Here is a 22,141-nt window from a genome sequence, read left to right on the forward strand (position 1 = left end):
ATTAACACACAGATAATTTCTGATTGTGGTCTGAAGATGGTATGATGAGGGATAGTAGTAGAAAGTGATTGATGGGGAGTGAGATTAGCTCATTTTGTGTATGAGTGAAACCCTGATGGAGGCAGGCATTGTGGGTGTCTGAGAGAAGGATGTTCAGCCAGATGAATGACCAGTGCAAAGGTCCTGTGGCCAGGGCATTGTGAGCACATCTGCATAAGAAGGGCAGTGTTTGTAGAAGACCTGGAAGGTAAACCAGTTAGAGAGCTGAGTGGGGTCTAGATCTAAATCACACTAGACTGTATGGAGTGGGGAGGACTTGAGTTTTTATATTGTGGATTCTCGGGAATGGCTGGAGAGTTTAAAGCAGGGAGCAGAATTCTCTGACTTGCAGAGTAGATGTGCAGATACAGGAAATTTGTACGTAGGGAAGGCTTGATGCATAGTAGGTGCTTAATAAACATCAGCTGTGATCACTAACACTAGTATCTCCAGCATCTCCTGTTCCATACACAACTCTCAATTCTGGGGTTTGGGGCCACGTGTGGAAGGATTTGGTATGGTTGCCGGGACACGAAGTCCACCAAACTCTCAGACCCAGTGTTGGGGAGATTCCGGTCTTAACATCATCCTCACCCGACTTGGGACAACGTGGCCTGGGCTGCGGGTCCAAGGGACCTCAGTTTCCCCAGGAAATGCCTCCCCACCTGGCCCACAGGAAGCCCCTGTTCCCTGTGAGGCTCCTAATGTTACCCCCGACCCTGCCCCCTGGGCAGCTGATCGCTGTCCCTCACCCAGCCCCAAACACGCGAGTGGGTCCCCATCTGCTAAAAATAGATTGGGGAAGAAGCGGGAACCCTCAGCTGCACCCACAGAACCCACATGCCACAGAACTTTCTCGTGTCCTCGCAAGCTGTAGCTGGGGGACCCTCCCGGGAGAAGCTTGGGATTTGGGGCTGGGCTGCACCAGCCCCTGGAGGCAGGCGGATGGCGGTGGAACCGGGCGTGCCCAGGGGCCCGGTGGACATTCAGCAGGGTGGGGCTGCAGCCCTGGCTGAGTGCTAGTGACGGAAACCGTGACTAACGGGCAAATGGACTTTTCCCTCTTCCTCCCTATACTCTGAGCGGCTGTACTCCGAGGAGCCCCGTTTGCTCAGGAAGGAGACAGGACAGGAAGTGATCTGACTCCTGGGCAGGAGCTGGGGCTTGGGGACCCCTGAGGCCTGCTCAAGGCCCTGCATGGTAAGGGGCCAGGCTGGGCAGGGCCTGCTGGCACCTGGAGGTGATGGGGCATTTGTCCGAGAGTGAGTTGGGCTGCATGGGGCCGGGGAACTGGCAGAGGGGAGGTGCATTAGTGCCCTTTTGCCTGTAATAGCTTACCACAAACTGGTACGGAAACTTGCTATCTTGCAATCCTAGAGGCTAGAAGTCTGAAATCAAGGTGTTGGCAGGGTCCTGCTCCTTCCAAAGGCTCCAGGGGAGGCCCCCCGCACTGCTCTCCCAGCTTCTGGGGCCGGCCCACAATCCTGAACATTCCTCGGCTGGTGGCTCTGGGTGCCTCTGTGTTCGAGATTCCCTCTTCTTCTAAGGACACCAGTCATATTGGATTTAGGGTCCTCCCTCATAGCGCAGGTGGGCTTCCCTAATAGTTCAGTTGGTAAAGAACCCAGCTGCAATGCAGGAGACCTGGGTTTGATCCCTGGGTTGGGAAGATCTCCTGGAGAAAGAAATGGCTACCCACTCCAGTATTCTGGCCTGGAGAATTCCATGGACTGTATAGTCCATAGGGTTGCAAAGAGTCGGATACAACTGAGCAACCTTCTTCTTCTTCTCACCTAATAAGACCTCATCTCACCTAATTACATCTGCAAAGAGCTCATTTCTAAGTAAGGTCCCATTCTAGGGTTCAAAGTGAAAGTGAAAGTAAAGTGGCTCAGTCGTGTCCAAGTCTTTGCAACCCCGTGGACTGTAGCCTGCCGGGGTCCTCTGTCCATGGGATTCTCCAGGCAAGAATACTGGAGTGGGTTACCATTTCCTTCTCCAGGGGATCTTCCCGACCCAGGGATCGAACCCAGGTCTCCCGCATTGGAGGCAGATGCTTTAACCTCTGAGCCACCAGGGACGTTTATTCTGGGAGGAACCTAGTCATCCCAGGGTAAGGGGCTTTGCTGGGAGCTGTTGACATGTCTAGGAGCATTTAGGTTCCATCTCCTTCCTTGGGAACCCAAAGGGTTCAGGCTGCGACCCCTCCCATCACACTGGCAATATTCGGGTGGGTCCCCTCTTAGGGGCCAGTCCACCCCCCTGGGAGTCCCTGGTCACTTCGGATCCCCAGCACACGCTGCTTCCACACGTGCCCTGACTCTGCCAACTGTGTGTTCAGGCCTCGATGCTGCCCATTTAGTCACTCAGTAAGTCAGTCAATCAAACACTTTCTGAACCTCTGCCTGGCTCAGCCTGGGGGTAAGGAGACATCCTCCTGGGACACCTGGCACAGTGAGGTGCAAAGACAGGAGCCGTCAAGGAGGAGTTGTGCCAAGGCTGGGGGTGGGCCCCTGGCTCCCAGAGTGGGGAGCAGGGCTTCTGGGGACCAGACAGGGGCGGTGGCGGGGGGGAGGTGTGGAGGGAAGTGAAATACTGCCAACCGAGGGCCTTCTTTCTGTTCCTCGAACCACCCAGCTGGCTCCACCTCCAGCCTCCGTACTTGCAGTTCCTTCCACCTGGGCCACTCTCGTCCAGATCCTTGTCTGGCCAGCTTCTTCTCAGGACTCAGCTCAGATGTCACCTCTTCCGAGAAGTCTTTCCTGAGCCCCACCCTGCTGCAGTCTCGCCCCGCCCTGTCTTTCCCCATGGGCTGCCGTGCTTCCACCTCTGAGTCTTCTTTTTAATTGATGTGTTGATTGTTGTCTCCCTGACTAGCTGGCCTGTGGAGGGGCAGAGACCCTGTCTACATCATTCGTTGTGCTTTCTTGTCCCCTGGCGTACTATAAATGACACGCCACCCAAGCTAGCCTGGGGGCAGGTGGTGCCACACGGGGACACATCATTCATTCATTCTCTCCAGTGCACTGACTGCGCCGCCTGGCAGTGTACCCTCCAGGGGGTGTGGTCATCGCTCTGGCTCGGACAGCCAGCAGGGCTGGAGCAATCCGGGGGGGGCCTCCAGGCAGAGGCAGCCCTTCCTCACCCGTTCTGGAAGGATGTCGGGGCAGCCCCTAGGCCACGCTGCACCCTGGTGTACCTGGGACACGATGGAAGAATGAAGCTCTGGGTAAAAATAGCCACTGGCATGTCTGGCCGTGGAGCTGGAGCGCGAGCGGGGAAGAGCGCCCTTGGGACAGTGGCCGGGATCACTGTCCCTGGCAGCTATGGCAGGCTTCTGGCTCCGGGAGCCCCCGGACTGGCAGCCCAGGTCCTGGCCCTGGTGCTGGCCCTGACCTGCCACTATCCCTGTCCCCTAGGAGAAGGAGAGGAATGCACGGAGGAAGAAGAAGAAAGCCCCGGCCGCTGCCAGTGAGGAGGCCGCCTTCCCACCCGTAGTGGAGGACGAGGAGATGGAGGCGTCGGGCGTGAGCGGAAATGAAGAGGAGATGGCGGAGGAGGCGGAAGGTGAGGGTGGGCCGTGGGAGCTGGCCTCTTCCAGAAATGCCTGGGTCCTGCTGAGAAGGGGCCCGGACTGCCCCAAGGGGGGAGGGCGATCGTCATGGTGACGATCATGGTGGTGATGGTGATGATGGTGGTGGTGGTGATGATCATGATGGTGATGGTGACAGTGGTGGTGATCATGATGGTGATGGTGACAGTGGTGACGGTGACGGTGGTGGTGGTGACGGTGGTAGTGATGGGGACAATGGTGGTGGCGGTGACGGCGGTGGTGATGGTGGCGGTGACGGCGGTGACAGTGGTGACGATGGTAGTGATGGTGACGATGGTGGTGATGGTGACAGTGACGATGGTGGTGATGGTGATGGTGGTGACAATGGTAGTGATGGTGACGGTGGTGGTGGTGGTGTCGGTGGTAATGGTTATGGTGGTGGTGGTGATCATGATGGTAATGGTGACGGTGGCGGTGATGATTATGATGGTGGTGGTGGTAATGATCATGGTGATGATGGTGATAGTGATGGTGGTTATGGTGGTGATTGTGATGGTGACGATGATGGTGGTGGTGATGGTGACGATGGTGGTGATGGTGATGATCATGATGATTACGATGGTGGTGATGGTGGTGATGGTGACGGTGGTGGTGATGATGGTGGTGATGGTGATGGTGATGATCATGATGATTACGATGGTGGTGATGGTGGTGATGGTGGTTATGGTGGTGATTGTGATGGTGATGGTGGTGGTGATGGTGACGGTGGTGGTGATGGTGACGATGGTGATGGTGATGATCATGATGATTACGATGGTGGTGATGGTGGTGATGGTGACGGTGGTGGTGATGATGGTGGTGATGGTGGTGATCATGATGATTACGATGGTGGTGATGGTGGTTATGGTGGTGATTGTGATGGTGATCGTGACGGTGGTGGTGATGGTGATGATCATGATGATTACGATAGTGGTGATGGTGATGATGGTGGTTATGGTGGTGATTGTGATGGTGATGGTGATGGTGGTGGTGATGGTGACGGTGGTGGTGATGGTGACGATGGTGATGGTGATGATCATGATGATTACGATGGTGGTGATGGTGGTGATGGTGATGGTGGTGGTGATGGTGACGATGGTGGTGATGGTGATGATCATGATGATTACGATGGTGGTGATGGTGGTGATGGTGACAATGGTGATGGTGATGATGGTGGTGATGGTGGTGATCATGATGGTGATGGTGACGGTGGTGATGATGGTGATCATGATGGTGATGGTGACAATGGTGATGACAGTGGCAACAATAATCATGGTAATCTGCCTCTCTGCATTCGCAGGACACTTGTTCATTCTATCCTCCTGCCCCCTGTAAGTTCAGTCTTGTGCTTGGTGACCCTACACATCCAGGACATATCCGGTTCTGGTGACACCTATTATCTTGCCAGCATATCTGGTGTCACATTTTAGGGAAAAAAATTGTTTATCTTTGAAAATAGTTTTTTTTTGACCACACTACACAGCATGCGGGATCTTAGCTCTTCAACCAGGAATCAAACTTGTGCCCCTTGCAGTAGAAGTGTGGAGTCTTAACCACTGGACCGCCAGAGAAGTCCATAAAAATAGTTTTCTGACCTGAACCATTATTTTATACTCCAGTATTCTTGCCTGGAGAATCCCATGGACAGAGGAGTCTGGTGGGCTACAGTCCATGGGGTTGCAGAGAGTCAGGACACGACTGAGCGACCAGTATTTTTCAACTTGACCAATGTAAGCAGAACGAATACCACTGGTCAATAAGTATTCAAAAGTTATGTAATTATGCTTCATTTTGCTCCCAAGTGTCCGAATTTGAATGATAAACTGCACAGCCCCCAGCTTTCTGCCTGGGGCACTGAGGCTGGGGGCAGTTGCACCAGGCACCCCAGAGTTGCGTCGTTGGCCTGGATCTTAGATGAATTCTGCCACCTGGTGAGGGCTGCTAAAGAGAGAGTGAGAATTAATATTTAAATTTTGCTCTCAGTTCTGCCCACTTCTCAAAAGAATTTCAACTGCACAAGATGGTCACTCAGCTTCGGAGCCTGGCCCCCATGTAACACCCGGCTCCACTATGCAAATAGCATTTATAGATGTGGAAGTCACATGAGGCTGCCCAAGGGCAGGCTTGCATCCCTGGTCACTGATTACTCTGCCTTTGGCCCCCAGTCCCCTCCCTTTTACTTGCTCTACATCAGTCCCTCAAGGCATGACAACCCTGAAGACCCCCACACACAACACCTCTGAAGGCCCCCGCCCCCCGCTTCACTAAATATGTCTGCTTCTCCTACCATCCTGCCAGCCAGAACTCCCCAGCGGGGCCTCAGGTTCTTAGAGAAGGGACCCTCCTCTCCTCCTGTCCCGTCTCCTGCCCAGGTTTCCCTCCTGTCGCTCCTATCTGCCTGCCCCTGCATTTAAACTCCCAAACTTCTGCCAGCATTTGCAAGGAAGGTGTAAATCACCCCTGGCTCTGTAAGCAAGACATGCAAATAAATCCAAGTTATGCCAGGCTGCAGGGCATTCACCAGCCCGAATCCTACTTCCAGGTTGAAAATGAAGAATCGGCCCATTTGGTTGTTGTGGTCTTACTTTTGGGGTGACCTGGGGTGCTGAGTCTGGCCTCCTCACCAGCGCTGGGTCTCTCCAGGCCAGGTTGGCTAGAGGCCTGACCAGTTTCTGATGGAAGGCTCCAAATCCCTCAGGTCATTGAATTCTGAGTCCTGGGTTTGTAACCAGGAAAAGGGAACCTGGGGAGCAGGAACCCACTCTCCTCTTTAAATATCTTCCTGGCTGTGTGTGGGCAGGATGCAGGCTTGGTGGGAAAGTTAAAGGAAGCCAGACTTTGGCTCAGCATTAAAAGCAGAACAGATGCTGCCCAGTTAGAGAATTTTGAGGTAGTGAGTTCCCTGTCCCCTGATGGTTCACACTCCCTATCAAAGATGGGAGATGAGCATTCTTGGCTGGTGACCCAGGGCTTCTGTGACCACCTGGTGGCCCAGAGCGCATCAAGGGAGGCAGTTAAGAAGATTCTGCCCAAAGGCACCAGGTGACAGCCCCATCTTACAGATGAGGAAACCGAGGCCTCATGTGGGGAGGGAAAGGAGAATTACTCACATAAGGTGTCACGTAGCTGGTAGACTTGGAATCTGCCAATCCGACTGGCATTTGCTGTGTAAACCTGTCCCCTGTGACCAGGATAGGGGAGGAGAGGTAGGTCCCGGGTTAGGGCCTGAGGTCTCTCCCATGGAACCATCTAGAATATCCCAACAGCACCACAGACCCCTCCAGAGGGTAGGCAGCAAGGGCCTTGTATCCAGGCTGGAGATGAGTCCAGGGGAGGGGGGAACGATCCATTTGACCCTGTAGTTTCTCCAGTAAAGACTGTGGTTGTAATAAGAGCATCAGCCTTGAATTATTCCCTTTAATCATCACAACAGCCCAACAGGTACTGTCATCACCCCATTTAATAGACAAGGACTCTGAGACACAGGAAAGTTATCCAAGGAAGCCAGTTGGCCTGTTTGGGGACCAAGATTTAAACTTGTCAGAAATACTGATTCTTGGACCCCGCCTTTACCAACTGAGTGAGAAATGTTTTAGGAGTAGGCCCAGCCATCTGAGTCTTCACAACCCTCAGGCACGCTTAATGCCTGAGAATCCCTGACAGAGATAAGCTGCTGAGTAAGGGAGAGAGCCAGGCGTAAACCACTCATTTTGTAGATGAACACACAGGCTCTGGGGCTAAGCCATTTGTCCAGAGGACCTCAGTGCTGGCCCCCTTCGTCCTGTGGTCTGACAATGTGAAAAGAGGGAGTGACATTGCCGAAGTCAGAAGATAGGGTCAGGAACCCCATGGTGAGGGATACAGGATGTTGGGGTCAACCATCTCCTGCCCCCATGCAGTGTGGCCTGGGACAAGTGACTCAACCTCTCTGTTGCCTCATCTGCAAAGCAGAGTGGTGATGATCATCTCTAACTTAGAGGTTATTGAGAGTGAGTTGTGTGTGTGAAGCACTTTGCCCAGAGCCCAACACCAACAGAGCAAGCCCGTGTTGCTGTTGTTGGGATGGTCATTTCTGGGAGGAGTAGCCTTTGCTCTGGGCCTTGAAGGGAGGCAAGAGACAGGAGAGGTGGGAGTCTGGGGGCAGTAAAGGCTGAAAGAAGTGTTTTTGTAGGGCACTGGCAGCCCCTGCTGGCCTGGCTCTGCGTCTGAGGGGTGAGACAGGGCCAGGCAGCCCCAAAGGCCTCTCCCTCCAGCCCTGCCCCTCTCTGAGGCCAGCACCCCACCCCTAGGACCCTGGAGCCGGGAACCAGAGAAGGCCAGTGACTTGTCCAAGGACACCCAGGAGTGTTCTGGGCTGCGGGCTTTCGGGACCGGGTTGTAGGTCCTCCCTGCCTGCCTGGCCCCAAATCCTCCTCCCTCCCCACCTGCTGCTCATGTCACCTGGCTTCTAACCCTTCTCTCACTTCCTTCCAGCCTTACACGCCTCTGGGAACGAGGTCCCCAGAGGGGAATGCAGTGGCCCAGGTACGAATGTGGCCAGCTGGCCTGGGGGTGGGGTGGGGGTAGGGCCAGGCCGGGGTGGGGGTTGTCTACGAGGGCCCCACCTCTGGGAGCACACCTCTGCCTGTGAGCGCCACTGCTGGTGCCACCGCTGCCTCTGTTCCCCCTCCTCAGCGTAGTGTCTGTTCCCCATGCTGTTCCCTGGCTCACACCTGCGGATCAGTGCACTCGACTTGACTGTTCTGTTGATTTCTTACTAGTGTGTCCACCTGTGACTCTTAACCCACTTACGTTTCCCCTACAGCAAGTGTGGGGGAGGGAGGTTTCAAATGTCCCCATTTTGTAGAAAGTGAGGAAAATTGAAACCCAAAGAAGGGAGAGGAGTCGTGGTTAAGGCTAAGGAGCCAGGCCTGGAGCTGAGGGCCCCTTTCCCTTCGTCTGTGCACATTGTCACTCGATCAGCACTTACTGTGCAGCTGCTGCAAACCAGCCCTGTGGACAGCGGCCAGGGGCTGTAGTTGGTGTGGACCCTCTCCCCGTGAGCCCCTCCAGGCTCACTGGCCGCATTTTATGAGGACGACCTTCATGACACAGCAGCAGACAGTTAGGAGGTGTCACCCTGTGTGCCGCAACCCCTGTGAGGTGGGAACTGTTCTCCCCACTCTACAGATGGGGAAAGCGAGGCCGGGAGGCCACTGTGTCAGCAGGCGCAGCTGAGAACAAGGCGACCCCAGAACGAAAGCCTGCACCCCTGGCTGCCCCTAGCCTGGCTCCGTAGGGTGCTGGCCACCCACCTAGCCACTCCGGGGATCGGAAGTTAACAGGTCCTGGGCTCCTCCAGGGTCAGCAGGTGGAGAGGGCAGCCAGAGGAGGACAGAGGTCTGGGAGGGGCCAGGCGGGCTGCCCAGGCGTGTAGGAGCCTCGGGGCTGTTTGGTGTCCAGGGATGGGACCGCGGCCTCCTGAACTCCTACCCAGAACCAGGCTACACAGTCAGGGTCATCGGGTGGTGAGAGGAGCGTGGGCAGGGCCTTGCCTGTCTCGAGCCTGAGCGCCCCCCGGCACTGCTCACCCCATCTTTGCTCTCTCCCCGCAGCCGCTGTCAACAACAGCTCCGACACCGAGAGCGTCCCCTCACCCCGCACCGAGGCCGCCAAGGACACGGGGCAGAATGGGCCCAAGCCACCACCTGCCCCGGGCACGGATGCACCACCTCCCGAGCCGCCCACCCCGCCGCCCGAGGACACCCCGGCCCCCACCGAGCCCACCCCAGCCCCCGAAGCCACCAGCCCGCCCACACCCCCACCAGCACCCCAGTCGCCTGCCACGCCCCCTCCTGTGGTCCCCAAGGAGGAGAAGGAGGAAGAGGCCGCAGCCGCCCCCTCAACCGAGGAGGGGGAAGAGCAGAAGCCCCCTGTGGCCCCAGAGCTGGCGGCCGATGTGGGCAAGGCCAAGATGGAGGAGCCAGGCGAGGCGCACCCCATGGAGCCTGTCAAGAGTGAATGCGAGGAGGAGGCTGCCGGAGAGGGGTCTGACAAGGTGAAGGCGGGCCAGGAGGCCGCAGTGGAGGCTGCGCCCGAGGGGGCACTCAAGGTGGAGAAGAAGGAGGCCAGCGGCTCTGGGGCCAAAGGCCCCGCGGCCAAGGGCTCAGGCGCACCCCAGGACAGTGACTCCAGTGCCACCTGCAGCGCCGACGAGGTGGACGAGCCCGAGGGCGGCGACAAGAACAGGTGAGTGCGCCGGCTTTGTCGTCTCATTCTGTAAGCGCTTACTGAGCATCACCTGTGTACCGAGACAACGGCACACGAGGCCGATTCCACGCCTGCCGTCGGAGGGAGAGGGGGCCGCCACTAAGTGTTCTCCATCTGGCAGGAATTCCGGTGTTGGGACAGGGCAGCATCGATGGAGTGGGCCCCCATTAGTAGTGGCCTCTGAGCTGAGCCTGGGCGGGGAGGAGTAGGGTGACAATGAGCGTGGATTAGCTTCCAGAGCTGCCGCCACCAAGGGCCACCCCAGAGTCAAGGCATCAGCAGGGCCACTCCCCCGAAGGCTCCTTCCCGCCTCCTCCAGCCTCCGGTGGTGCGGGCCATCCTCAGCTTGTAGGTACGTCGCTCTGTGGTCCCGTGACATTCTCTGCATGTGTCCCTGTGCCCGCAGTTCCCTTTTGCCGCAAGGACATCAGTCCTTGGATGAGGGTCCACCCTCAGGACCTCCTCTTAACTGCATCGCATCTGCAAAGAGCCTATTTCCAAAGAAGTTCACATTCATAGGTATTTGGCTCTTAGGACTTGAACAGACTTGGAGAGACAAAGTTTCACCCTCAACATAGTGGGACCAGCAAGTGCAGAGGCCGGGGGTGGGGACTGAGCCTGCACAATTCAGCAAACCAGCCCGCCTTGCGGGGCCTCCAGGCTGGGTGGGTGGCTGCACTTTGTTCTCAGGACAGTGAGACCTCTGCAGCTTGTGCCTGTGACTTGGGGTGTGTTTCAGGCTCTGAAACTTGCCGGCTGTGTGAGGGGGGAGATTTAATGAGGGCCAGAGGGGCAGAGGGGTGCGCCTTGTGAGGCGGCCTTGGGGATGTCCTGGTGAGGCTGGTGGTGGTGGACATGGGGGCAAGTGGCAGATGCCTGGGATCCTGGCCGGTTCATGTTCTGCCCGCTGAGGGTCCCTGAGGGTCCCCGAGACCCCGGCCAGAGCGGAAGCCGGCAGGCCCCACTCGGGGCCCAATGTGGGCAGCAAAGGGCACGGCTGCGGAGATCCACACCCGCTTGCATCTGGGCGGCTTAAGGAATTGTTTTCTAATGAGGCGGGCCGGTCATTTTTATTTTGACTGAAAACAGTGCAGTCTGTTTTCGCTCCTCTCACGTCTCTCGGAAAAGTTCTGGGCAGCGCAAGAGGGAGGAAAATCTGACTTTCAAATCCGACCGGTTCACTGGGAGCCGTTTCCTCTGCTCTGTGATTCACCTTGGGGCATGCAGAGATGGCAAATTCTAGAATGTTTCATGTGAAAACCGGACTTGGTCAGAGCTCGCTGGGTCCCCATGTGTTCGGTGAGCTACCTCTGGTCCCTGGCAGGACCCTCAGCCCACTTGTATGGCTCTTGGATAAGCAGAGGTCTGGCCAGCAGGTTTCTGGGGGCCCGGAGGTCCTAAGTTTCCTACCCAGTGGGCACAGCTTGGAAAACAAGAGTTCATGGCGGGCTGATCTGCCGGGGAAGGCCCTGGGCCAGAGTCTCGCTCTTTGTGCCTGGGTAATGGGGTCAGGGTGGGCGGCTCCCCACCCTACTCCCGCTGGCCACAGAGACAGTCATGGAAACACATGTTTCTGCTCTTAGCGGGAAGAGCGTTGAGCTCATGGGACAGCCACGCTGATAAGCGGCCTCCTGGAGTCTGTGTTTTGGGTACACATGGCCTACCTGGGCTGGACACCTCGGAGGGTTGGCCTGGGTCCCAACAGCTTCCCCCTGGACCCCTCGGGCCAGGCCTGAAGCCCCACAGCCTACTTTCAGCCTCTTCCCCCAACAGCCTCAGCCCCACCCAGGGACGTGTCTTTCTATCCCCCAGCTGGGTCTGGCTCCTGTCCACTCTTCCTGCCTGAGCGTCCAGCCTTCGGTCCCTCGGGAGCAGGAACCCTGGGCTGGGAGTCAGGACACCTGGTTTGTCACGCCCTCTGTGACCGAGGCCAGTCCCCCACCCTCAGGGTGAGGCTGGACTCAGGCCAGCCTCCTGACCTCTTCCTGGCTGGCAGTCCGCCACCCCTCCCTCCTGCCCCGGCCGCGGCCGCACGGGGCCAGGCGGGCGCCGGAGGACGCGGGCGAGATGCGTCAGAGTGCGCCCTGGCAGCCAGCACCACCCCCCTCCACCACCCCAGAGAGATCGGTGGGCGACCCCAGGTCCTGGCCTCCTGCCCACAGCCCTGCCTCCCGCCTGGCAGTCTCAGCGCAGTGCACTGGGCGTCCCTGGACAAGACAGAAGATGCATTGCGTTCTGGCCCATGCCCGTACGGCTTTGGGAGAGAAAAATCATATCCTGCTTTTTACTCTCCATTGCTTTCTGCCAGACAGCTCCGCCTGGGAGTTTTCTTGGCCAGTGGCCAGAGATAGTGGCTTTGATTGCAGAGCCTTGAGCTTGCCTGCCTCCGCCTGTTCCGTTTCCCAGAGACGGTGCTGGGCACTTTCTGGCAGGGCTGGGCCTTCATAAGTGCCTTGCCCTGGACCTCAGTTTTTTCATCCACAAGATGGGTGTGGGTATCCCCACTTACGGGCTGCTTGAGAGAATAATGGAGTTCCGAGCCCCCAGTAAGATGCTCAATGAAAGGAGTTGCTCCCTTCCTTTGGAACTGCTTCAGGAGCCCCCAAAGTTCACTCCATGAGGAGGTTGGAATGTAGTTGCTTCCGCTGAGCCCCTGGAATTTCAAAAGAATGTAACAGCAATTTCTCCTTTATTTCTCTATTCTGTAAATGATTAACCAGGCACCAGGGTGTGCCAGGTACCATCCTGAGCTCAAGGCGAGCAGCAACAAATGAGGTCCTGGCTCCAGGGAGCTTACATTTCACTGGGAGCGATTAGTACGGAATTGGAACAGCAGTGGAATAAAGGGGATGCTCGTGTGATAAGTGAATGAGGGAGAGATTGGTCATGGAGGGAGTGTGACTTGCCTGAGGAGGTGACATTGAAAGATGATGGGAACACAGAGTATGAGACACGGAGGGAAAGTCGGCAGAGAGAATGGCCGCTGCAAAGATCCTATGGCCTCACGAGCTTGTGTTCGGTAGATGGCAAAGAGGCCTGTGGCAGAGAGCAGAGCGAGTGAGGGAAGGGGGAGAGGGCACGAGAGGAGGTCACAGAGGTGGGCAGAGTCCTGGCTCTACCTGGCCCCACAGGGCCCCGGGGGTTGAAGCGAGGAGTGGGGTTTTATCTTGGGGGCGTGGGAAACCAGCATGACCATGCCGTTGTGAATCTGCACGATCCTGCCTTCCCAGCCCCAGCCTGGCAGCTGGGATTATCCCAGCCCAGCGATAATGAGGAATCTGGGGAGGGGGCTCAGCAGAGAAGGGACATGCTGTTGCAGACCCAGCGTCCCCTGGGCCCCTGCCCCCTCCCCAGCCCTGGTCTTCCGGGGCGGGAAGCAAACCCGCAGGGACGAGGAGACACCCAGGCCGCTCAGCACTAGGCGTTGTTGTCATGGCTTCCTGTGCCTCCCTGTGTCTTGCCCACAGGACAGTCACTGGAGGGAGTGACTGTTCTCATACCCATTTTACAGGTGAGGAAACCGAGTCAGGCACAGTTGGTCAAGTCACCTGCCCAGTGGTGGGATTTGAACTGGGAGGTGGAGTCTTGAACTTCAGGGTTAGGGGGCAGGGCCCCAGCTGCTCCCAGCCGAGTTGCTGGCTTCCCCCGCCACCCAGCTTCCCCCCAACCCCCGCCCCTGCCCCTCCCGGCCCAGGTCACGTGCACAGTGCCAGGCTCCGAGAGCCCCTACCCTGCTCTGGTCTCTGAGGAGGAAAATAAACGCCCTGTCTTCCAAGAAAACAAAGGAAAGAGAACAGAGGGAGGGTGAAACTGTGAGGAGAGCTCCTGGAGGTGGTGGCTCCTGCCGCTGTGGAGGTGGGATGAGGCAGTTTGGGGGCCACGTGAGTGCCAGGCATCTTCCCGCCCCTCGGGGTGGTGGGGAGGCTCAGGCCCCTCGGGCTTGTTAAAGATCAGGATCCAGGCCCTTGCTCTTGGATGCTGCCCTCTTTACAGTGAGCGGTCAGGCTACTGTCATCTTGTCAGCTGTGAAGTACTGTGCCCATGGCTGCAGCCCCCACTGAGCTCTTGCCTCCCTGGGTGGGGTCAGGGGGACTCAAGAGAGAGGGGTCTGGGCCTCCATGCACACCCCCAGCTGGTGACTGCTAAGGGCATTTGAGGATGATCCCTGCTCCCCTCCAATCTGCCTGCCCCCTGCCTGGACAAGGAACCACAGGGGAACCAGGGCAGGGCAAAGGCCCTAGTTTGCTGACAATCAGAGTGAGACACAGACATTTGGCTTCTTATTTGTATCATAAAAGCATATTTTGTGTCCCTATAAAATTATATTTACACAGATATAAAAGTTTATATTTTAATCTTAAAATTTGCATTTTCAAATATTTTATACAATAGATAATAGTATAGCATTATTACTTAATTGTTCATGGAAACAATATACTTAATATATCAAACCCTTGATTTTGTGGTCAGCAAGGAGTATATTCTTTATCTTTTCCTTGTAACAGCTTTACTGAGACATAATTCACAAGCCATACAATTCAGCCATTGAAGTGTGATTTTTTTTTTTTTTAGTTCATTCACAGAGTTATGTAATCATCAGCACTGTTTAATTCCAGGATATTGTCAACTACCCCAGAAAGAAACCCCAGGCCATTAGCTTTCAGTCCTTATCCCCCACCCCTGGCACCCGCTCATCTTATCTTCTGTGTCTGTGGATTTGCCTTTTGGGGGGATTTCATGTAATTGGAATCACGCAGTACGTGGCCTTTTGCAACTGGCTTCTTGCACTCAGCATCGTGTTTCTGAGGTTCATCCAAGTTGTAGCCTGGAGTCATTCTTTCTGGCTGAGTAATATTCCACTGTATGGACATTCCACATTTTGTTTATCCATTTCACCTGGTTTTGGACGTGAGGGTTGCTTCCACCTTTTGGCTTTTGCAGACAGTGGCTGCTATGATCTTTCGTGAACGGTTGGTGTGTAGGTGTGTGTGTGTCTATTCTCACGAGTGTATGCCCAGCAGTGCAAATGCTGGGCCCTGTAGTGACTCTAATGCACTTCCTGAGGAAATGCCAGAGCATTTTCCAGAAGGGCTACAGTGTATTCACTCTTAAGTTTACAAATACAAGTTGATTTAAGCAGACAGTGATAATTAGTTGCAAGAGGAGGGGAGCAAGCCTGGGCTGGTGACATTTGAAGCTGATGGTGAGGGGTACAGGACAAGTGAGAGCATTGGTTCTTGGACCTGGTCAGGGTGCTTTGGCCCAAGGGTAGAGGGCCGAACGAGGCTGGGCCTGGGTCTCCGGGGGAGTGAAGATGGGCAGCCACCAGAGGAGAGGCCTCCGATGGTCCTGGGAGCCTGAGCAGGATCCGGAGAGGTCGAGAGAGGTGAGGACGGCAGGGAGGGTGAGCTGGTCAGGAGGACTGTGAAGCCCAGCTGAGCATGAAGTCAGTCTGACCTCGGAGCCTGGCGCCACTTGCATGCCGTGGGCAGCCCCAAGGGTGTCACCAAGACAGTCTCTGCTCAGCTGAGCGTGTGGCAGATGTGGGCAGGGGGTCAGCACCCGAGGGACTGACTTGTCACGGGCCACGGTCCCGTCACCGCAGAGAGCGGGGGTCCCCCTCGGCTGCACGTCACGCGTCTGTCCTGCTCTGTCGGCGGGAAGGCTCATGATCCGCTCTTGGCATCCGGCAGCCAGCTCTGGGTGGCGTGAGCTGCACCCTGGCTATCACGGATCTCACCTGGAAGGCAGGGGCTGTACCGACAGTCTGCACGTGGCATCAGCCAGGATGGTCACGGCACACACTAGGGGCTGTGCCCACAGGACCCTCAGGCTTTGCTGACCTGTCTTGTGATTCTCCCTCCTGGCTGAATCCTCCTGGCGTGCACACTGTTTGATTCCCTCAGGCCTGCTGTGTCTTCAGGGAATGGTGTTCCCAGGTGGGACTCGAGAGCTGGGCAGGAACCCGGCAGCCCCGGTGCAGGGGTGAGGGGCTCTGAGGCTGGGGCTCTGAGCTTCTGCCCTCGACACCTCGTGCCAGCTGGTGAACCAGACGGGGCTTGTGGCGTGGCACCGGGCCAGGGCTGTTGTGTCCTGGAAATCCCTGAAGACCTTTCAAGGAGGGGACACTGGTGAGCAGCTCTGGAGCCACGTCCCAGGGCAACCTCTGCCCCGGGTACCCGAGACACTGTAGCTCTTCCCTGGGGTGACCCCAGCCCTGGCATCCCACCATGTTTTAGCCCCCTGCCCTTCCTGCCCGCCTCTGTGCACCCATGTGCAGACATGGCGCGCGCGCGCGCACGCACACACACGCACACACACACACACACACACACCGTGCACCCTTAGCAGGTTGCTGCCCTGTTCTGCATGTCAACAGCAGATAGACGTGACCTTGCTTTAAAGGACAAGCCACCTGCAGGCCCAGCCCAGCACTTATGGCCGCAGGGCGGGCGGTGTACACACTGACCCCCCGCCCGCAGAGCTTGCGTCCGGTTAGCCACGCATTCTGGTTGAGTGGGAGGGTGCTCCAGTCCTTGTCTCCAGTAAGCAGGGCCCACTCAGCACCATACCTCAGGCCCCTACCCTGGGGCCTGAGCCTCTCATACTTGGGTGATGAGTCATCTCCCTGAATCTCTAAAGCCTCGCAAGCCTTAATCACGTTGATTCTTGGGTTTCCCAGCAGCTTCCCAAGGGCCAGTCGTGGTACGGGCCCTGAGTGTGGGCTTCTCTGGGACTTCCCTTGTCCTGGGCCATCTTGGGAGCATTTGATCCTCTGGGCTGGGGTGGGAGGGGTCTTGGTCCCTTGTGGGGCCTGAATGGAGCAGAGGAGGGAGAGAGGAGCCCCCACCCCGACCCCAGGTCTCCCCAGCGCTGGACGTTCGCCTCCCTCTGGTGGCACCCCCAGCCACATCATCCAGGCAGGAGCCAGGAGAGGCTGTGAGCCCATGGACCTGACACTGGTTTCCCCATCCCCCCTGCCGTCCCCCCTGCCCCCAGGCTCCTGTCACCACGGCCCAGCCTCCTCACCCCGACCAGTGACACCAGGACCAACGCCTCGCCCCAGAAGCCGCTGGACCTGAAACAGCTGAAGCAGCGGGCAGCCGCCATCCCCCCTATTGTGAGTCCCGGGCCCACCTCCCATGACCCAGGACCCCCACCCAGCCAGGACCCGCAGAGCCCCCGTGACCTTTACTTCCTGTTGGGGAGACAATAAATCAGGCTGATCGCAGGCCAGGGAGGTGGAGGCCCGGCACCTGCAGCCCCTCGCTTCCCACCACCTCCGGTTTCCTATAGAAATCCTCATGGAGACAGGCAGGAACAGTAGGGGGGCTGGGGGGCCCCCAAAGTTCCCGGCCTGCAGATCTCCTCCCTCTGGCTTCCCAGCCTGGCAGCTCTCACCATGCCACCTCTGCCTGCCGAGGGTTCTCCGGAGCCCCCCAGACCAGGCAGGAAGCCCCCCACTGTCACACCACCTCAAAGAGGAGGGCAGGGCCCCACCAGTTAACTTGAGACCCTCTGCAGGGGTTGGGGGGTTGTCCAGAAGATTCTCCAGGCCAAGCAGGAGGATCCTCAGAGGTGCCGTAATTGTAACGGCTCAGTCATTGGTGGTACTAGTGGTAAAGAACCCGCCTGCCAATGCAGGAGACGTAAGAGATGCGGGTTCGATCCCTGGGTTGGGAAGATCCCCCTGGAGGAGGGCATGGCAACCCACTCCAGTATTCTTGCCTGGGAAATCCCATGGACAGAGGAGCCTGGTGGGCTACAGTCCATAGGGTGGCCAAGAGTTGGACATGACTGAAGCGACTTAGCACACTCACATAGTCATTGCCCTCTCCCAGTACATGAGCCTGGCCTTCCCGTGCACCTGGGGGCTGGGGGCTGAAAGACTCTGAGCTGACCAGGGCTTTTTGAGTGAGGGGCACAAGGAGTGCCAGTCTGTGCTGCCTGCTCCCCACAGCCGGGCACTGTCCCATTTGTCAGCTCTGATCTCTCTGAGACCCCGAGAAATTTGGGGAAGGGGGAAGGGGCTAGGGGCAGGATAATGAAGGCTCCCAATCCACAGCCAGGCACCTGGGATGGCTGGGCATACCCCCTACACTATGCACAAAGCCCTCCCTTCCTGGCCCTCAAGCCATGTGCCCTTGGGCGTGTTGTTACCTCTCCTGGGCCTCAGTTTTGAGGCTGGTCCCACGCAGGGGGCCTGGAAGGCTTTCGCTAATCTCTGGGACCTGCAGACAGCCTGTAAAGACGCTTTCTCCTCCTGGCTTTCCCCCAGCAGGTCACCAAAGTCCATGAGCCGCCCCGGGAGGAAGCAGCTCCCTCTAAGCCAGCTCCCCCCGCCCCTCCACCGTCGCAGCACCTGCAGCCGGAGAGCGACACCCCTCAGCCGCCCAGCAGCAGCCCTCGAGGCAAAAGCAGGAGTCCTGTGCCTCCTGCCGAGAAGGAGGGTAAGTGTTTGTCAGTGGCTGAGGGAGTCGGAGAGGGGGCTGATGGGCGGGCATAAGGGGCCTTTTGTGTATGCCGAGCAGCTGTTCCCAGCTCCATGGCTGTGCTGGTAGGACAGGCCAAGTTAATGAGTGAAACACGTGGGAGTGAGGCAGTAGGGGGTGGTGGGGACTGCAGCATGGAGAACTTACGCTCTTTCTGAAGTGGGCTCACGTTGGCCTCAGCCAAGAGTCACCACGTGGCAGTTCAGGCCTGGGGTTGTGGGTTGTTCTTTCAGAGAAGCTAGAAATCCATCTTTTCATGTGAAATCTTAAGAGTTTCTCAACATTGGCAACTTCTCAAAATTTCCACAAGCTTTGTGCGTATACGAAAACACGTTTATGGCTGTTTCTGGTTCCATGTGATTCAGTCCACACGTGAGCTTCTAGAACCATGAGGCTCAGCGCCAGCTGGCAACAACTCTGGGCCTGGGCAGGAAGCACTGCCCTCTCCAGCTTTCACCCTGACCTTATTCCAGGCCGAGGTCACTGGGTTCACTGGGGAGCCAGTGAGTGATTCCCCGAGCAGCTGTGTTGCAGCAACTGCCCGGGGCGTGCTTTACTGTCACCACGTGAAGTTCAAGGTCAGGAGACAGGTGGGGTCTGGTTTCTTGTTCTCTGGATCTTCTATCTCTGCCCCACTCCCCACTGGCCCCAAGAAGTCTCAAGCCTGTATCCCTAAGGGACACCCCTCCCAGATCAGCCTGTCACACCACAAGCAATGGGGGCTGACCCCCTCCCTCCAAAGGCTCCCCCAACGCTGTGCTAGCCCAGGCTCCTGAGGGCTGCTATAGGGGTCCGAGGGCAGCAGGACCCCAGGCACTGTCACTGTCCAACACAGCCAGGGACAGACTCAGTGGCCAGGGCCATATGCACCATCACCTCGAGCAACTTCTGGTACGGCATCTTGCCGTCTCTAGAAAGTCAGGCTGGCCCTTGGCCATGGACCTCCCTGAGGGCGGTGCTGTGTGTCTGAGGACAAAAGCAGGGCTGTCCCTAAAGGAGGCCAGCTCCACACGTCACAAGTGACAGGGGTCTGCCAGACACCTCCTGGCTAATCGGCCCACCCCCACCTATCTCCCTGCGGCTACCTTCACCTGCCATAGGAAGTCTCAGATGCCACCCACATGGACGGGCATGCATCCATCCAGCGTGTGGCCAGGGGATCAGGACATGTGTTGAACACCCACCATTGCCAAGCACTACCCCTGGGTAGTGTGAGTCTGGCAGTGAGCAGGATGAACTTCCTCCTCCGGGCAGCCACCCTTCTTGTGAATGAGAGTATGTTAAGCAGGGGAACACATAAGGAAGCAAGATGACCTCAGGGTAGTTCATGGAACGAACGAGACAAAATGGGGCGAGTGACGAGGGGCTCAGGGAAGGGGTCTCCGAGACCAGGATAAGGCAGTGGTGGGGAGATCTGGGGCAAGGGCATTCCAGGCACCGGGAACAGCATGTGCAAAGGCCCTGGGGTAGGAACAAGCTTGGTGTGTCGGTGGAGCTCCCAAGAGGTCATGGTGGCTGGGGAGAGGGGAGGGGAGGATGGGGGATGGGGACCAGATTGTGTAGGGCCTTGTAGGCTATGGTGCTATGGACCTTTGGTCTCGGGTGCAGGAAAAGAAAGCCTTTGCAAGAGGAATTTTCAGGGTGTATGTGTTTGTTGGGGACTGAGGAGAGGTCAGGCTGTCCGATTTCTATTTTGAAAAGATTTCTTTTTCTCTGACCATTGTTGGGAAGAAAGGGCTACAGGGAGCTGTGGGCAGATGGAGGAGGGCACAGCGCTGTTCCCGGCCAGCAGTGGTGGCAGTCTGGACTATATGGGTGACCGTGGAGATGGAAGGAAGGTGGGGGTGCCTTGAAATTTTGTTTCAGAGGCAAAGCCAGTGGAACCTGCTGAGGAACCTAAGTGTGGGGTTGAAAGCAGGGTGTCAACTGCCTCCTGGGACCCTGCCGGTCACCCACGCTGGGCCCGGGACTCCCCATGAGTGGGGGTGCGGTTTGCTGGGCAAGAGTGTAGTGTGAGACATGGGGTCTGGTCTGGAAGGACATTCGAGGGCCAGGGCACTAGCCCAGGGCGGGGTAGCTGCATGGCAACGTCAGGGGCCCACACAGCCTCGGCCAGCACCAGATCTGAGCCAGGTCAGGCTGCGCTTGGGTGGCTGGACACCGCACAGGGCCAGGCAGAGCCTGCTGGGACAGGTCACAGGCCCTGTCCCGGGAGAAGGTGAGCCATCTCCCCCCTGGTTTCTGAGTCTGGCGTTAGGCCGGTTGGCACGGGTGGAGGGCCGCGCCGTTTCCTGGAATCGCTCGGCAGCACCAGAGATGGCGCACCTGCCGTCGGGTATGGTGGCTTGCCCTGCAGCTAGCACCCTTAGGCACATGCATGAACTTGACACCCAGCTCGACCTCTCTCTGGTCTCTCCCGCTCCCCTGCCCCCTGGCTCCGCCCACCCCCTCGGGCTCCCCGGGCCCAGCTGGAGGAACAGGTTGTCTCTCCAGGCTCTCGGCCACCCGCCCAGCCTGGCCAGGGCCCAAGTTTCCCTTCCAGCACCGGAGGCCTCCTGCCCCCTCCCACCGCAGCTGGGGCTGAGCTGGAGAGAGCAGCCTGGGTGCGCACAGGGTCGGGTCGCTGGATGAGCGCCATCCAGGGCATTTGGGGATTTTTCTAGGCCCAGTGCAGGCCCTAGAGAGGTGCTCCATTAGAGGAGATTGAGTGTAAGAACCTCTACCTGGGTTACTGCCCGCATGTGTGACCCCCTCTCCTGCGGGCTACCCCCACCAGCAGGCACATAGGTCCAGCAGGAGCTCTGTCTCTCCCAGGAGAGATGGGGGCGGTGTACAGCATACACAGCCTCCATCCCTCCTGCTGGGCCCACAGCGGGCACCTCTCATCGCTGCCAACACACTCCCGCTCACCCGGCTAGGTCTTCAGAACCTCACCCCTTTGTCATCTGGAGGTGGCCCCAGGGAGGAGACCTGCCTGCTGTTCCCATCCCAGGCCCAGCGTTCCCAAGCTGTTAGCAGCCGCTTACTCCCCGGTCCCCCCACCCCACCCCCCAGCTCCCATGGGTCTTCCAGCCTGATACCAAGTCTCAAGGGAGAGGTTTGGTGCTTAGGACTGATTTCAGCAGCGAGAGGCCACAGGAGAACACCGTGAAGACAGCCTGGTCTTTGGCTGTGTCTGCAGGCAGTTCTCAGGCCTGAGAATCTAGGGTCAATCATTGCTCCTCTTCTGGTGCTCAGGGTGTGTTGCGAAGGTTAAGGTCACAGCCTGCAGCCCATATACCTGGGCTCAGGGCTCCTGCTCGCTGGCTTTGAGCCTTTAACCTGGTGACTTCACCTCTCCGAGCCTCTGTGTTCCCATCTGCAAAATGGGGATAATCCTCATCAGTTCCTGGAAGGGTGTTAGGAGGATAAACAAGTCAGTCCACACAGTGCTCTTAGTTGGAGCCCCCATAGGAGAGCTGTTCTGTTATCTGCTGCTGCAGCGGCCGTGAGGTCAAGGGGTCAAATCCTGACTTGGCCAAATGTTTGCTGGCAACCCTAGATAAGTCCATCAACGTGTCCGTACTCAGCTCCCATTCCACAGTGCCGGGCCTGGGTGCTCTCTTCCTCCCAAGTCTGCGAGGAGGCTCGTTGAGTTCGTGCTTTCAAAACACCCGGCCCAGTGCCCGGATGTGGAACTCGCTAGTATACAGGCTGACCTGCGTGTGCTGTCATCCCAAGCATGTGGGCTCCTAGCCGCACCTGCCAGAGCACACGTACACGGGTCTCA

The 22,141-nt window shown here is 57.6% G+C and overlaps 1 protein-coding gene across 3 annotated transcripts in view; it reads left to right on the forward strand.

Moving 5' to 3' along the window:
- Positions 1-22,141, forward strand: part of NCOR2 (nuclear receptor corepressor 2) — a 157,658-nt gene that overhangs the window by 104,428 nt on the left and 31,089 nt on the right. For 2 of the 3 annotated variants that reach the window (XM_068989807.1, XM_068989808.1), the window contains exons 19-22: positions 3,459-3,606; positions 9,226-9,859; positions 16,880-17,000; positions 18,159-18,330. In XM_068989807.1, coding sequence (XP_068845908.1) covers positions 3,459-3,606; positions 9,226-9,859; positions 16,880-17,000; positions 18,159-18,330 — 1,075 coding nt within the window. Of the gene's footprint in view, positions 1-3,458; positions 3,607-8,104; positions 8,156-9,225; positions 9,860-16,879; positions 17,001-18,158; positions 18,331-22,141 lie in introns of all 3 variants that reach the window. The other variant, XM_068989806.1, reaches the window with a different exon arrangement.

The sequence above is a fragment of the Capricornis sumatraensis genome, chromosome 17 (assembly GCF_032405125.1).
Source record: "Capricornis sumatraensis isolate serow.1 chromosome 17, serow.2, whole genome shotgun sequence".
In the NCBI taxonomy this organism is placed as follows: domain Eukaryota; kingdom Metazoa; phylum Chordata; class Mammalia; order Artiodactyla; family Bovidae; genus Capricornis; species Capricornis sumatraensis.